Here is a 17,933-nt window from a genome sequence, read left to right on the forward strand (position 1 = left end):
ATTATGGATGATCCAGAATAGAAGCTCTGCCTGTGAAATTTTTGAGAAGTGTAGCAGAACCATCAGCTAAACAAAGTGAGAGTCTCTGAATAGCAGGAGAGAAACTGGCTGGCAGCAAGGACGTGCCACCCTCCTGGGAATAACTTCCTGACCCCATTCTGCATATCACAGCGCCAATCCTCCGCCTTGACACTTAGCATGCCCAGTCCTGGTTGAAGAATGCTCATTTTCACCTGGTGCATGGATGGAGCTAAGTGGCTGCGTAAATTCTAGACCTGAGGAAGCTGGCTGCTAACTTATACTTATGACAAGGAAGTGGGTGGGGAATGAACCTTGAAAGACTCTGAAGAACTTAAAGAATGAGAAACAGAAGGAATGGACACATACAAGGCAGAAAGACGCCACTTTCTCTGTGGGTCTGGCCCAAGGTCCAGGTGGCAAATAACTATGAACAGCCAACTTCTCAAAACTAACAGTGCAAGCTCCTTGGAAGGTAGTCAAGTTTTGTTTGTTTGTTTGTCTTAACTGCTCACAAACGTTTATTGGGGGAGAGAGCGTCAGTCCTTGGCCGCTGCCTTCTTCATGACTGCCGGCACGTTGCTAAGCACCTCCCCCTTCCTCTTAGCCCGGATGTGCATGCCCACCCTCTTCTTGATGAACTTGAGGGCGCGTTTGTCCTTGGACACCTTGAATAGCTCCCTGGCACGCCGCTCATAGGGCGCAAAGCCGCAAACCTCCCTGATCATGTCCCACATGAATTTGGTGTGCTTGGTGAGGCGCCCGCGGCACCGGCTGTGCCTCGGCTTGCTGACGTTCTTCGTCACCTTGTGGCCCTTGTTGAGGCCCACGGCCATGGGGTAGCGCAGGGCCATGGCTGCTGCTCTCCGATGGCGGCCGCGACAGGAAGCAGTGATCAAGTTCTTAAACGAAGGTCACCAAAATTACCAGTGTAATATATGAGGGACGTAGAGAGATAAACTGAAATGTTCAGGATTCAACGAGGACCAGGTCCATATTCCAGTAAACATTCCTCAGAGAGATCTGGAAGACATATTTGTTACATATTTTGTTCTGGAGGGGAGACACCGCAGGGATTTGAACTGATGCTGCGGATGACAAAGAGGAAAATGGATAGAAGAGGAAGAGACGCGAACTGGGGGGACACTTTGCTTCATTCTTCAACAATCGCAAACTAACCTCCCCCCTCCCCACTGGGGACTCCTGAGATAGGCTCCCCACCAAGAATAAAGCTTTTTTAAAAAATCTTAATTTAAATATCACTTAGAGTGGCAAGGCCACTGTTGGTTTTTAAGATTTATCCTTCTTGCTCCTCTCTTTACACCCTGCAGCCTGAATGGAAACTGGGTCCTGTGGTAGGCATGTGACCATGGTTAAGCCACGTTAAGCCACTGGCACCCACTAAGGAGGGTCACAGGACCCTACTAGAGCCAATGGAATGCTGTAAGACTTTCGGGACTGAAGGAGGCACTTCGGCTCTAGGAGTAGCTGGGGCTGGCGCCATCATGTTGTGCTCTGTGTACTTAGATTCTGGGATGGAAGCCAAGACGGTGGTGGAAGACGGCCATGTAAGGTGGAATTTGAGCTCTGAATCCAGCCTCAGCTGAAACCATGCTTACCCGTTGGATGCTTTGTTTTCATAGACCAACACGTTCCATTTTTGCTTAAGTCAATTGCTTCCTGTCACATGCTATCAAGAGAGCACAGAGGGTCATCCCTTAATGGATATCTCATCTGTAAAAATGGGGAGACTCTGCTAGAAGAGTGCATCTATCTGCAGCCTGTAGTTCTGACTTTAAGGTGGGGAGAGCTTTATAATCTTCTACCAGACAAAGTGCCTCTCCTGGTCATTGTCAATACAGTGAAATGTATTGAGTGCCCACTGTACTTTAAGCACGATATTTTCTTTCCTTTCTGCATGATCATAGAAGGCAAATATATATAATTTCATCGCATGCCATTTACATAACATGCAGAAATGGACCCTTGAGTGTGATATCACTATAGAGATTGGAGTCTAGGAACAGAAAAGGCAATTACAGTGAGAAGAGAGCATTATCATAGTTGAAGCATTGGACTTGTGTAAACACCGTCCATACCTTTTCTAAATATTGCCCAATACTGCCTTTAACTAGAGTTATGCAGGCATAAAATATCCTTGGCTTGCAAATTTTCTATTAACTTGAACATACTGGGAACAGTTAACAGCAAGGAAGTACTGAAAATGCCAAAGAAATTAATGGCTTTGTACTGGACTACTGAAACATGTCCACTAATGTTTAAAATTCCACGTCCCAGGACATCACTCACTTCTGCTGAGGGAAGCTGAAAGACAAGGAATCTGCTAGGTGAATCATCATTTTCTGAAGTCTCCTGTTGAGTTTTTTTTTTTTTTTTTCCTTCCATCTCTTTCTTCCCCTGCCTGTACCCTTTCCCCCTGGGATTAATTGAAAAACTGTTTATAAGAGGTTAGGAAAGGATTACACATCTTAGGTTATGATTTATCATATAGGTAAAAAGAAACCCAAATGAATAGAATAGCCGTACCTCATTAAAATTAGTCATGTGGAGTCAACACTTACAGGGCCTAGAAATCCTTTGTCTTCGGCGTCTTTGAGAGAAACCCGGGGGCCACGGGCACAGTCTATGCGGCTATACATCAAGGTCACACCACGGGGCTCATTCTTAGGCTTTCTATTCATCCTGCTCCCCAGATGATGTCATCTGCCAGCCAGTCATAGCACCAAGCCACCTGACAGCCGTCCGTGTGTGCCGTTTCAACAGCATCACAGCAGTAGAAGCCCCAATGAATACTGTATTCATTACAAAAACTGGGAAGTGGCTCCTCATAAGAATGCAATTAGTGCATTATTTGCATGCTTAGCCAAAACAATCATGTTCTTCCTCCACAAACATTTGTCAAGTACCCACCTGTGCCAGGCACCGAGATAGGCCCAAGTATTTATTTGCTTCCAAACCTCTCATCAGCGCTTCTGAATCATCAGCCTCGTGGCTCCTTCCTCACTCCGCTCACAGAGAACGCGCAACAGCAGTGGCGACGGTCTTCTACCACTGTTCTCTACCTTGGTGATGACGGGTCCCTTAAGGTGGTCTCTCAACATAAAGAGACTGGTGCTAAGGGATTGGGTGTGGCTCGTTGGTGGAGCAACTGCCCGGCAAGCCCTGGATTCTATCTCCATAACTGCAAATTATAGTAACAAAAATGAAACTGATCCTTTGTCCTCATCCTCGTTTACCGTACCCGGCCATGTGCTGCATCCAAGGATTTATTCCCCTCCTTAGCCTAACCAAAATAACAGCCCTTTCTGTTTCCATTATCCTAACTTGGTCCTTACTCTCAAAATCTCTTGGCACCTCCCTCTAGGGTCTCCAAGCACAATTTATTTACATGCTACAGTCAGAGAGTTCTCCTCCTCCTTCTGTCTCTGGGTGTGTGTGCGCGCACGCACGTGTGCGTGCACGCGCATACACACACACACACACACACACACACACAAGCATGCAGGTGTCCACAGAGGCCAGAAGATCCTCTGGAGTTAGAATTACAGGCAACTGTGGATGGACCACCTGACTTGTGTATTAGGATCTGAATTTCAGTTCTCTGCAAGAACAGCAAGCTCTCTTAATTGCTGAGTCATCTCTCCAGCAAAGTTAAATGTCTAAATTCTAAACCCAGGTCACACCACCACTTTCATACAACTTCCCTTCCCACCACCAGTTCCTACCTGCCTTGTGGCGTCCATTCCCACCTCTTCTGCATGACCAGGTCCTTAGAACCTGAAGTCTGCCTAACTAGCAGTCTATTCTTCTGGCTCTTGGCCATATGTGTTACTCCCTACCCCACCCCCACCCCCCACCCTCACATACACATAGCTAGCCTATGTGCCTTAGGGCCTTTGGACATACTGTTCCTAAAAGCCTGTCCACCTTGTTTGTCTAGAGAGCTATTTTCAATGTGTCTTCTAAGAATCCGTTCAAGGTTAGACTTATGAGACTTTCCGGGTTCTGGGTTGTGGTTACTCTGTACTTCGAGAATCCTTCAAGCAGAGCTTGTTTAATATCCAACTGTGATGATTTGTTTGCATAGCAACCTATAGTCTGTGAGCTCATTAACATACCTTGGTCATCTCAGTGTTCCCAGAACGCAGCACAAGGGCTTGGTTTTACAGTAGACTTGAGGGGTTGGAGAGAAAGAAATATAAGGTCAGTTTCTTTTTTTTTTTTTTTTTTTTAGTGTTTGCCCATTTCTTTTTTTTTTTTTATTAATTTATTCTTGTTTACATCTCAATGGTTATCCCATCCCTTGTATCCTCCCATTCCTCCCCCCCCCCCATTTTCCCATTATTCCCCTCCCCTATGACTGTTCCTGAGGGGGATTACGTCCCCCTATATATTCTCATAGGGTATCAAGTCTCTTCTTGGCTACTTGCTGTCCTTCCTCTGAGTGCCACCAGGTCTCCCCCTCCAGGGGACATGGTCAAATGTGAGGCACCAGAGTATGTGAGAAAGTCGTATCACACTCTCCACTCAACTGTGGAGAATATTCTGACCATTGGCTAGATCTGGGAAGGGGTTTAAAGTTTACCTCCTGTATTGTCCTTGGCTGGTGCCTTAGTTTGAGCGGGACCCCAAGGTCAGTTTCTTATCCACTCCTCCTGCCAGAAAGGTGAGATGAGCTGACACGTTATTTGTGAATAATCAACAAGTTAAGTGGGATCGTGAGGGGAGACTGCTGAGTTTCCCTGGCCTCACTGATTTAAGAGGACAGCTGTGCTAGTTCAGGAAATCAAGGTAACAGGAATTGGCTTGGATCTTGGAGAGTTGTCATTCACCAAATAGAGCGATAGAGGAAGGGCAGGAAGGAGAAAAGGAGACTTACTGGGTAAGCTAAGGTTCAAAGGCAGAAAAGGGCTGAGATAGGGCTGGGTGGTGGGGTGGGACTGAGAGCCTGAACGCGGGCTTTGCCCTATAAACAACTGAACATTTTCTGACACAGGAAGTAACTGCTGAAATGGTATTTCAGGACCAATTAGCAGATTGTATGCAAATGGATCAAAGGTAGAAAGACAAATCAGGAAGCAATTGAACACCTCTGAGCTATGAACTCAGAGTCTCATCCACAGCATAGACAAAGGAGTTAGGAGGGAACCAGAGATGAGCCTCAGGATGGAGTTGGACAGCCAGGGGACTCTTCAGCCAGAAAGGAAAAGAAACAGATGACCTCGAAGTTTCAAGCCAGGGAGAAAAAACAGCAATTTGAGCAAATAGGAAAGTTAATGGAAGGTTGGGGCTGGAGGGGGAGAGAATGGATTTTGCTTGAGAGTTGGAGAGCTACAGCACAGCAGAATGGAAGTGCCCCATGGACAACTGGGAGTTAAAGATGGCACTGTGGTGTAGGATTCAAACTCCCCCAGCATCTCAGGACAGTCTAGAATAACCACATTGATGAACTTGTAATTCATCCTTGAGTTTCAGGGGAAAAAAATATTCATTGCATATTAACATTTAGAGGTCATTTAAATAACAAATGCTGTCTTGTAAAAGACCTGTACATTTCTTTTTTTGTTTGTTTGTTTTTAAGACAGGGTTTCTCTGTGTAGCCTCAGATGTACTGGACTCTCTTTTTTTTTTTTTTTAATTAATTTATTCAGATTACACCTCAGTTGTTATCCAATCCCTTGTGTCCTTCCATTCCCCCCTCCCTCCTGCTTTCACCTTATTCCCCTCCCCTAGGTCTGTGACTGAGGGGGATCTCCTCCCCCACTATATGGTCATAGGCTATCAAGTCTCATCTTGGTAGCCTGTTTATTCTTTCTCTGAGTGCTACCAGGCCTCCCCACCACGGGGAAGTATTCAAATATGGGGCACCAGAGTTTGCATCCAAATCAGTCCCTACTCTCCACTCAACTGTGGAGAATGTCTTGTCCATTGGCTAGACCTGAGAAGGGGTTTGATGTTTACTGCAAGTATTGTCTTTTCTTGGTGCAGTAGTTTGAGCAGAACCCTTGAGCCCCAGATCCACCCATCATGATGTTCTTCTCGTAGGTTTCTAGGACCCTCTGGATCCTTCTGTTTCCCCATTCTCCCATATTTCTCTCACCTAGAGTCCCAATAGGATGTCCTCACAACTATCCCAATTTCCTGGTAAGTGAAGACTTTCATGGGACACTAACCCCCTCTTGGGTTAGTGTCCAATTATAAGTGAGTATATACCATTTGAGTCTTTCTGCTTCTGGGTTAACTCGCTCAGTATGATCATTTCTAGTTCCATCCATTTGTCCACAAATTTCAGAATTTCTTTGTTTATTTTATAGCTGAGTAGTATTCCATAATGTAAATGTATCACAGTTTCTTTATCTATTCTTCAACTAAGGGACATTTAGGTTGTTTCCATGTTCTGGCTATTATGAATAAGGCCACTATGAATACAGTTGAGCATATGTCCTTGTTGTGTGGTAGAGCATCTTCTGGGTATATTCCAAGGAGTGGAATAGCTGGGCCTTGAGGAAGCCCTATTCCCAGTTTTCTGAGATAGCACCAGACAGATTTCCAAAGTGGTTGTATAAGTTTGCAGTTCCACCAGCAATGAAGGAGTATTCCCTTTTCTCCACATCCTCACCAGCATGTGCTGTCACTTGAGTTTTTATCTTAGCCATTCTGATGGGTATAAGATAGAATCTCAGAGTTATTTTGATTTGCATTTCTCTGATGACTAAGGACGTTGAGCATTTCTTTAAGTGTTTCTCAGCCATTCGCTATTCCTCTGTTGAGAATTCTCTGTTTAGTTCTGAGCCCCATTTCTTAATTGGGTTATTGGGTTTGGTGGTTTTTAATTTCCTGAGTTCTTTATATATTTTGCATATTAGACCTTTGTCAAATGTAGGGTTGGTGAAGATCTTTTCCCAGTCGGTGGGCTGCCTGAACTCTCTTTGTAGATCAGGCTGACCTCAAACTCACAGTGATCTGGTGGCCTCTCCCTCCCCAAGTGCTGAGACTAAAGGTGTGTGCCACCATGCCTGGCAACCTGTACAAATTTAAAACAGTAAAAAGTTGAAAGTCAGGGAGGGAGAGACAATATAGTGTGGCTGAATCAGCTAGTTTATTGGTGATTTTAGACCTCAGTTTTCTCATTTAAAAGAGGGACATAATTGTATTTATAGAGTTGTTGGGGTGACAAATGAGAGCATGTGCATAAAAGATATCTCACACAAAGTCTGGGATATGGTCAGACACAATAAATGTTAGCCATTACCATTAATAACCAAAATCGGTTAAAATGAATAACTTTCTAGAATGAAGAGAATATTTTTATTTTATTTTCCCAATAACTATATGAGGCAAATATTACCACTATATTTCCCACTGAGGAAGCATAGCTCAGCAAGGTTAATTGGTCAGATAAACAGGAGAAAGTCAAACTGAGATTTTTCTAGGCCAAATTTCCCATGCCACTAAACCTACTGAGTCTGTTTTAGATTTGGGGTCAAGGGAGTGTCACTCATGCAAACCACCGAGCACCAGCAAATCTCAAGGATAGGCTTTGGCATCAGATCTGTACTTGTCTCAGTGATAATGCTCCCTTCAAATACACCAAAGGTATCAAGCCCATCAAAGTATACTGCATCCTTAGAGAAGGAGGTCTTTAAAGATGATGTCGTCTCTCCCCTAATGTTTATAGTGCTGCACTGTGGTACCCCACCCAGCCCCCAGCATCCTCTTAAGACTCTAGGATATATTTCAAGATAAGGTGTCTCCTCTAATTTAGAACAGAGGATGCTAATAAGAGTCTGATATCTGTCAGCAGGAATCTCACCAGACTGGGACAGCTGCCCATAAATCATAGATTTCAAGTGGCTCCTCCGGCATTAAAAACGATTGGGAAATTGTGCTGGAGACAACACTGGTGGTGGATTTTTGCCCGGTGGCTGTGAAAATAGTTGTTGCTGGTCCCTTTCTATCTTTGAAGTACTGCTTAACTTTCCGTCTGGACATATGGAAAGGAGAAATCTTCAGGGATGTTGCCAGATAAATCTGGCTTACCTTGGATTCCTGAACGGACAGTTTGTCTAAGAATAGACTCCGAGGGGAGTTGCAAGGGAGCTAAGTGGAATCGTAAGATTGGGGCATTTTGTTCACTCCTCCCAGTAACTCTTCAGAGGTGAATAAAGTTATGCCATAAGGACACACAGAATGGATAGGGAAGAACATGGGAGAGACGGCAGTTACTTCCGGAACAGTTCTATTGACATATGGAACAAGATGGCCCAGGTGTGTCCTTCCACCAAGACATCAAGGCAGGAGACTGATGTGTGGCTTATGAGAAGTGGTGACAAGAAATCCCAGGCTCCAGTCCTACCTCAACTGCCGATTCTATCGTGGCCAAGGGCATTTCTTCCATGCCTCTTTCCCACATCTATAAAAGGGAGTTAATCAAAGGTGTTGCTGAGGTTTAATTAGTTAATACTGCAAAGTGCTTTGAAGATGCAAAGGAGATTATAAATATCCCGAGTTAAAAGTCCTCTTAAGAAATATAGGTTAAAGTTAAGATTTAGAAAGTCATATTGTCCCCAAAATAGCAAAGGGCAAATGAAGGTGATTTAGCTCTGACACCGCTCGGATACTGTGGGTGATGTCGTTTTAGCTCTTTTTAAGATTTTTACACTGCTGTTGAGAGGGAGAAAAGGGAAAGTGCACGTTCTTGTGTTCAGAGTACCCTTCCCCCAACTCGGGAGCATCTGGCTCAAATGGAGGGAGAGGGGAAGACCAAGAGAATGAGACTGTGTGAACCTCTCCGGTCTTACAGTAATGCTACACAGCAGGGCGAAAGGAGCCCATGGAGCTGGTCCATGAAACCGATCCCTGTTCCAGTTGTGTAACCTCTTAGAACCTTTGCTTCTTCCTCTGAAATGAGAATCCTCCCCACCTCCTAGGCCTGTGAGGAGACACTGGGGAATAATTGGTGTGAAGCCACAGGGCTGGGGCTCTCCTCTCACTTCTCACGAACGGAATCCATCCCATTTCTCCTCTTCTCTCAGCCCAGATTTTGTTTCTCTTAAACCCCCAACATACCAACCCTCTGAGTTACTGCTTTCAATTCCGAACCATCGGGATCATCTTATTTACTGTCTGTATTTCCCCTGAAAATCAAAAATGCTGACTCCTACTGTAAGGCAGTGTTCCAGGGGAGGAAATCTTATTTTATTTTATTTTAGCCAAGGTTGCCTCATGGGGAAACTCGGTTTTTTAAAAAAGGCCTTGGGTTATTTTTTAAAGATCTAATTATTTTTATCTTATGTGTGTTTATTTTATGAGTGTTTGCCCTTCGTGTATCTTTCCTTTGATATGAAGGAACCTAACAGGCATTCCTGGGGGCTTCTTTTTTTTTTTTGGTAGTATTCTCTCTAACAGAAAGTCTTCATTGGAACTCACTGGCCTCTGGAATGGTTAGTGCTTGATGGGGAGATGAGTGAGTAAGAGGTTGTCCTGTGACCTCTGTTTCACTGACAGAAACACTGAGTACAGACTCCCTACAGATGTACAGACAGAATAGGTCAACACCACCTGGCAGGTGGTAAATACCGCTCAGCTTGAGATCCAATCATGGGCCAATCTAGCACTGTGTGACCAAGGCTATGAAAACAAAATAATAACTCACAAGGATTTGAAGTTACAGCTACCTGGATGTCTGAAAGGCATAAAAATAACAACTTTAAATGGACGAAATTTCAAATTGGGGACAGCGGCTGGAGCGCATCGTGGAGGATTTTAAAAGATAGCTGGGATAAATGTATCAGGGGAGGATTGGGGCTTCTGTCCCCTAGGATTGTGCCTGCTGGTTCTTCACATGCGTCTTCATCCTGAATACTGTCGCTGCTGGCATCTGTGGGTGGAGAGGACAACTCCATGAAAAAAGCTGAAACTGATACTGTGTATATCTTAGACTCTGCACACGCCCTGGGTGCATGGCCCGGCAAGTTTGGGCTGGTTTTGTTGATGTTGTTGAGGGGGATAGAGGATGTTTGTTTGTCCTTGGATTTTGTTTGTTTGCTGTTGTTCTCTCTAATTGTGAACTGGCTGCAGCTTGACTGATAAAGGAATTAGTGTTAGAAGAACAAGGGCATGCACGGGACAGACGTAGCCGCCCCCCCCCCCACATATGTAACAGATGCGCAGCCTGGGACCTCTAACAGCAGGAGCAGGGGCAGGGGCTGTCTCTGACTCTCTGTCACCTGCCTTTGGATCCCATTGCCCTGGCTGGATGGCCTTGTCCAGCCTCAATAGAAGACGATGTGTCCATTCCTACTACAACTTGGTATATCAGTGTTGGTTGATATCCATGGGAGGTCTTCTCTTCCCTGAGGAGAAAGGGAGGGGGCATAGAGGGAGGTGAGGTGAGAGGGAAGGACTCGGAAGGACTGAGGGAGGGAAGTTCCAATCAGGATGTAAAGTTAAATTAGTTAATGAAGAAAGAGAAAAGTGAAGCGGGGCCTTCATAAAGCTGTCCGGTGTGAGGGGGGAGGGGGAGAGGAGGAGCAAGGCACACTGATGGCTTTGGTCCCAGGCCACCTGAAAGCAGGAAGAGGAGCATGAGCAAGCAGAGTGTCTGCAGCGCCTCATTTCTCAGATGCCGCCTGGAATGTTCAGTCATGGCAGGGGGATTGAGACAGGCTAACTCCCTGAGTTCTCAACTGTTGCCAGAGAAAGCACCTGCCAGCCACCCATTCTTCTGTGACAATCGGCAACCCGGGGCTCTCAGGGTTAGCAGGAGGCATGCGCCCAGAGCAAGACCAAAGACCATTAGAGGCCGAGACTAGAGCTTAGAGTCTGGCCCTCCTCCACCTCCCAGCTGCTTGTCTGTCCTCAAACTCTTGTATGAAGGTGGTGTTCACTAGCACTGCAAAAAACGAAGCAACACAACACCCGCCCCCAATACGGCTCAGATAACATCATGAAGGTACCAATAGAAAACACTAACAATTAAGGAAGAACTACAAATAGCTAACAGAACTTATGAATATTTCAATTCTACTTCTCAGAGAGATGCAAGCTATAGAGGATTTTCGTCTATCAGCCTGGCCAATATAAAAGCATAACATTCACTGTCTAGTGAGTACAGATAAAATTGCACTGAAAATACTTCGGATCTGTTGTATATAGGCACCAAAGCCCTAAAGTGTGCCTGTGTCTTGACCTAGCAATCCCTGTTTTACAATGGACCATGAAGAAATAACCAGAAATGTTAAAAAAAAAGAAAGAAAGAAAAAAGATTAAATTGAGTATGACAATTCAAATAGTATTTGTGAAATCAAAAAATTAAAATAACATAAATGTTCCAGAGAGGGGGGGGGAAGGGAGAGAGAGAGAATAGTCTAAAATTTAGCTCTATATGATAGGACATCATAGAGCTATTTTTTCGTGTGTGTGTGTTTGTGTGATGTTTTTTCTTTATTCCTGAGACTTTTATACAGGTATAGAATGAAATATGACCCTATAAACCCCCATTTCCCCTCTGACTCCCCTAATACACTCTCCAATAGTTCTCCCTCCCAACTTCATGTGCTTTTTGGTGAGTCATAAAGTCCAGTTAGTGCTGCCCACAGGTGCCTGAGTGTGGGGTCGTCCACTGGAGCATGGAACACCTACCAGAAATCCCCAGCCTCCAAAGAGCTCTAGTGGCCCCCCTAGCAGCGCTCCACTACCAATAGCTCCCCCACTGAGCATATGTTCTGGTGATGAAGTGTTGGATGAGTGAGTAAAAGTGCTTGCCACTCAAGCCTGGTGCTCTTAGTCTGACTCCGGAAGCCACAAACAATGCCAGAGGTGGTAATGCAATCCCTGCACTCCCACAGCACCCCGACGGGGGAAGTGGGGACAAGAGGATGGACTCTGGGGGGCCAACTAGCCTACAGAGAGACAGCAGAAGCAAGAAACTAACCCTGAGACCTCGCAAGAGTGTGAGGTGACTCCTGACTCCCAAAATCTGTCCTCCAACCTCTGCTGTGCCAGCATTCACACACACACATACACAGATTTTTGTTTTGGTTTGGTTTGGTTTTTGAGGCAGGATTTTTCTGTTTAGTCCTGGCTGTCCTGGAACTCGCTCTGTAGACCAGACTAGCCTGCAACTCGTAGGAACTCACCTGCCTCCACCTCCAGAGTGCTGGGATTAAAGACGTGTACCCCTACTGCCTAGCACCCTGACACAAAGAATTTTTTAAAAAATATGTTTCAGGGTTAGGAATGCAGCCCATTAATAAAGTACTCATTTGGCATGCAGAGGCTCTAGTTTCAATCCCCAGTACCCAAAACAAACCATGTTTCAAATAATGTTTCATAGGACATATAATACATTTTAATTTAATTAATAAAAATTTTAAATTTATATAAAAATTAGTTTAATTAATTAATATATTAATATAATTAATTCTCTAGTTTTATAAAATATAGACAGATATGTCTGAAGAAAAAATACTGAAGGATATAATAAGATTCCAATGCATTAGTCTTGCTTCTCAAAATCATCTTTCATACTAGGACAAAAATGAGCTATATTTACAGCTAAAAAAAAATGTTGAAGAATTATAATGAGATATTACTCCACACCTATCAAAGTTGTTAAAGTTTTAAAAGATTACAGTAAATGTTGGTGAGGCTTCAGGAAAATGGAAAAACCACACTCCTGCATTCCTGACAGGAGTGTGAATGGTACACCCGCTCGGAAACGAGATGGCAGTTTCTCACAAACCCCATGCCTATTAAATAACCCAGCAGCTGCACTCTGGGATGTACATCCCAGAAACATAATCACTTATGTTTATACAAATTCTATTCCATGAATGCACATAGGTTTGTATTTTTATAGCTCAAGCTAGAAACAAGCCTGGAATAAGTCAGTCAACGGTGTGCGAACAAACTGGCGTAACCACTCCGTGGGACAGTACTCAGTGATAGGAAGAGGCAGACTAGTAAGTACACACACACTTGCCTAGACCCTGAGAAAGAAGGGATAGGAAAAGAAACAGGCCACAATGGGGGTGGGGGCGAGGGTGGGGCAGACCTGGGAGGACAGGGAAGTGAATGTGACTGGGGGTGCATAATGTAACCCCCCCCAAATAATCAATAAAAATATCATGTTGGAAAAAAACAAAAACAAAACAGGCCAACCTCAAACAATGCCACTGTAAGACTGTAGATACACGAGATTTCTAAAGTGACAAAATGACAGAGATGAGAGGCTAATGCTGTCACTTGTAGCCTAGCACACACAAGAGAGGGTGGATGAAAAAAGAATTCATAGGTGGATATGATCAAGATACACTGAGATATATATATATATATATGAAACTGTCAAAGAATAAACAACATATATATGAGAGAGAGAGAGAGATGGAGACCAGAAAAATGTGTTAGGGAGATGTGCCTACTGATAATAGCACAAGGGACTTGTGCTGAAGCTCATCTACACCTTGACCCTGGTGTGTCTCATAAATCCGCATATCTGTATGCAAATCCGCACATACGGATGAGCGTGTAGAACTGTTGAGATCTGAGTGAGCCTGGCAGATCGTCTCAAGGTCACTTTCCTCATCCTATTCTTGTTCTGTAGTCGTGTGTAATGTTAACAATGAGAGACCAGCCAAAGAACATAGTGTCTGCTTGACGAAAATTTTTGCAACTACATAGGGAATCTACAGCTATCTCCAGAGAAAGAGTTAGAAAATTCTAGCACTCAAGAGGTGGACGCAAGAGGATTATCAGCTTAGAGCCAGCTTGGATTACACAGTGGGTATAGAGACCAATTATGTACATAGTGAGGCTACACAGCGAGATCTTATCTTAATAAACCAAGGGTTTGGGGTGCCAAGACCTTGGACTCAATCTCCAGCGTTGAATCTTAAAAGGTTAAAACAAATTGGTATAAATCTATAATTTGAGTGCGCGCGCGCACGCGTGCACACACACAGGCGCACACCCGCGTGCACACACACAGGCGCACACCCACGTGCACACACACACAATTGGTATCTTATTTGGATCCTAATTCAAACTATAAAAGTATGTAGTAAGATCACAGGCTCTAGCAGGAAAAAACTACTCTTGTTTTGTTAAATGACGTGTCAAACTGTCTTCTAAATATTTATGTTTATACCCATAGATTAATGCTGTTCTCAACCTTGGTCACAGAAGGCTTTTTTTTTTTTTTTAAATAATGGATAGGAGTCAATAAAGACTCATAACTGGTCAAAGTGTTGAAAATAAGTGACTGTTGAGTCACAGCCCTAAATGGGGCATCTACATTGATACCCCAAGGCTCAGGGAACATTTGAAAGAGGGAAGGACAGACCACTAGAGCCAGAAAGTAGGCAAGTCCTGGATGCTGTTTTCTAGGTCTGACATTCGTTGGACTCATTAACTCCTGCACAAGATTAAGCCAATCAACAGTCCAGCGGGGATGAAGGAGGCTCACAAAGTTCCAGCCTGGATGAGGAGCTCTTAACAGCTGATGGTTGCTAGAGGAGAGAAAATTCTTTTTCTTCAGAAGTGTGGCCACTGGTAGGTCACCCACATTTCACTGGATAGCCCCATACCCATGTGCAGACAAGCAGCACTACTTGGACTAAGTTATACTGAAAAGGGGGGGCGGGGCTGGAGAGATGGCTCAGTGGAGAAGAGCAGTTGTAGAATGGTCTCATCAAAGAGCCAAGTTCACTCCCAGCACCCACATTGGGCAGCTCCAGAGGATCCAACACCCTCTCCTAGACTCCGAAGGCAGGTGCACTTGTGTACATACCCACACATGGACATACACATGATATTTTAAAATATTAATAAAAATAAGTGTAAAAGAAGACAAACAAGTGGGAAAGAGACATGTTGGGGGCTGGAAAGAGATAGTTGGAGGTGGATATGGTCAAGGTACATTGTGTGCATGTATGAGACTGTCAATTAAATTAAAAATATGTTTAAAGAAGCATGTGATATTTGTAATGCTATGAAACCCAGTATTGGCTCCATAGTTGGTGCTGTTAAGTCATTACCCAGGGCTGGCAAGGTGGCTCAGAGGCTGGCAATATTTGCCACTAAGCTTGATCTGAGTTTGATTCCTGAAATCCACATGGAGAACGGAGAAAATTGACTCATATAAGTTGTCCTCTTGACCTTCAAACACACACAGAGAGAGAGAGAGAGAGAGAGAGAGAGAGAGAGAGAGAGAGAGAGAGAGAATAAAATAAATTATTTTTTCATTCTAGAATGCTATTTTAACTGAAAAAAATGAGTCTTTAAACTTCAGAGATTCAAACTTCAAATCAAAATATTGAGAGATAAAGTCATCTGATGCCTGCATGTGTTTTAGAACAAAGTGAGTAGGGTAAAGGATAAGGCGTGAACTGGGTAGGGTTAGCTGTGGATAATGGGTACGTTGGTATGCGTATGGTACCCATAGTAGATATGGGTATGATACCTATTCTTGTATGTTTTTAAATTTCTCCATAATAAAAACAGGTTTATTTTAATGAGGGAAATTTTTAAAAAGAAAGCTGAGTCTCCAAGGAAACCCTGCCAAAATATTCATCTGCTCATCAATAAAGCATGCAACTTGTATGTCAACTCCCTGTGTGCTAGGCAGTGCACTAGGCTTCAGGAAAAGGACGTAGAGAGGCTTACTGCTAGCCAGCGACCAAAGGGCGGCCGGGGGAGAAACTGTAAAAAATGAGCAAGCGCAGATGAAAGTGGAACATGCTAGAAAGATTGAATAGCCATGGAGGAACTGACTGTGCTCTGCACCCAGAGAATGACACCCCGAGAAGTCTTCAACCAACATTCTGCAGCTCCAGCCTAGAGGGGAGAGGCCCTTAACCCTGAACTAGAGTCCCAAATAGGACTTAATGTCACCTCTTTTCACATCAGTGCTTTTCATTTAGAATCCTATTCTAGCCCAAATTGTATTACGGTCTTGTGAGCTGGCTCTGCTGTCACCTTCAGGGACACAGGGCTAATGATCTGTACTGAAGTCTTCCAGTTCATGAGACAGGATGATATGAGCTCAGATTCAATCTGCCCACCACCAACTGCCACCCCTTCCAAGGTCCTGCATCACTTTAGCTCTGCCTCCGTTATTCAGATACAGAGTCTGAGGGAAATTGTTAAATGGGCCCTTTAGAAGGAAGAAAAGTCACTTGTGTGTCTTCAAGGAAGAAACAACACAATCTCATTTGATGAGACCACTGCTCAAAGGAGAAAAAGCTGTTCCGTACATACGTGTGTGTGTGTGTGTGTGTGTGTGTGTGTGTGTGTGTGTGTGTGTGTGTGTATGCGCGCGCGCATGCGCACGCGCGCGTTGATACGCATTTTCCTTCTGTGGTGTATATATGAATCTGCTTTATGGCCGCTGCCTAATCAGTTGTTATAATATGAAGGATGCCATATTAAGGCCATAAATTACATCTCGCGGGATGTGGTTTCTCCACAAAGCCACTTGGCAAGACCTGCTTGATTAATGTCACACCAGGGAGGCATGACCAAGGTGAGATGGGTAAAGAAAATGGCAGAGGGGACACAGGAACAATGGTGACAGCAGCGTTCATGGCAGTTAGTCTTAGAGAAGAGGACCCCCAGCCTTTTTGAGACTGAGCACTGCTTGATTTACTTGTTTGAAAAACAAACCAAACCAAACCAAAGCCAAGAGACCACCCAACCCTGATGAAGCACTCGCCTCTGTTCTGAGCATTGCTGGCGACATGCATTATCTATCAGTGCAGCGGTCCATTTTTGCAAAATAGAGAATCAATATGTTAAAACACAAAAGACCTGCAGAAATAATAATCACCAAGGAAGGTAGGTAGCTCTTCTGCTAGGACGTACCGCGACGACGCCTGGCCAGTGGAGCAGAGCATTCGTTTCTGGCCTCACCATTTGTCTCTATCGATTCTGCCTGTGAGAGAAGGAAGCATTCCTGTGCCTTGAAGAAGGCTGATTTATCCTGTCTCTTGATGCAATTTGCAGCCTGGACCTCATTTGAATCCTTACCTCCCAACTCTTTAGTCTGATAGAAGAAACTATAAAGAAATTAGTTTTTGTCTTGGAACCCTGCCTATAATTACTTTTAGGACCAAATGGCTCCAAATGCCGGAACGTAATGGTTTTAAGCCGTGTGGAGCTTAGCCACAGGTAACAGGCTTAAAGAGTAGACTGTCTGCTATCCCTAGAAATAAAGGAGGGTCCGTGATAGTACAAATAGAAGGTGAAGGCCCCAGGAGTTGCTCATCCATTACATACGGATGTGTCCCAGTTAAGAAAGATCAGTGTTTGGCAAATGGCTTAATTATTCAGGCTGCCTTTTATTTTGATAACAAGACGAAAACAATTTGTTCTAAGCAAGTCATAATTGTTGCGATTAAAAAGGAATATATTTTCCCAATATAATTCAACAAACGCCTGACAAACTTCTGCCGAACACCATTGCTAAGCACTAGGGATATGCGGCCACCCATCAGGTACTTCCTGAGTGGCCCTGGGGAAGTTGGCTAGATACTAACTCATAGTTAAGACTCCTCTTCCCCCACAGAGCCTACGGCCTGCTAAGGGTGATGGTCAGTCAACAAATAATTACACGGTGAAAGAATTCACCAAAATCGTGGAGCCTGGTGGGGCCCGGAGGGAGTTGTAAGCAAGTATGAAGAGAATTTGGTCTGTTCACATGAGGTAGACTCATCTTAGGCGACAGAGCATCAGTAGGATGCTGGCTGAAGTAAGGAAGGGGCACGGAGGGAGGTGAAACGTGACTATCGTCTACTTTCCAAATGCTTTAAGAAGGCTTGGGGTTGGAGGCTGGTGTGAGCTGCCTTGAACCAACATGGCCAACATGCTCCAGCCGGGAAGCAGTGAGCTGTGGG

The 17,933-nt window shown here is 44.3% G+C and overlaps 1 protein-coding gene across 1 annotated transcript; it reads right to left on the reverse strand.

The window, feature by feature from the left end:
* Positions 1–557: 557 nt before the first annotated feature.
* LOC127206138 (60S ribosomal protein L36-like) lies at positions 558–888 on the reverse strand. Its single transcript, XM_051165422.1, has one exon. It carries the CDS (start codon positions 870–872, stop codon positions 558–560), a length of 315 nt encoding a protein of 104 aa, XP_051021379.1. The 5' UTR covers positions 873–888.
* Between the last annotated feature and the right edge of the window lie 17,045 nt (positions 889–17,933).

This window comes from Acomys russatus, chromosome 23 (genome assembly GCF_903995435.1).
Source record: "Acomys russatus chromosome 23, mAcoRus1.1, whole genome shotgun sequence".
NCBI lineage: Eukaryota > Metazoa > Chordata > Mammalia > Rodentia > Muridae > Acomys > Acomys russatus.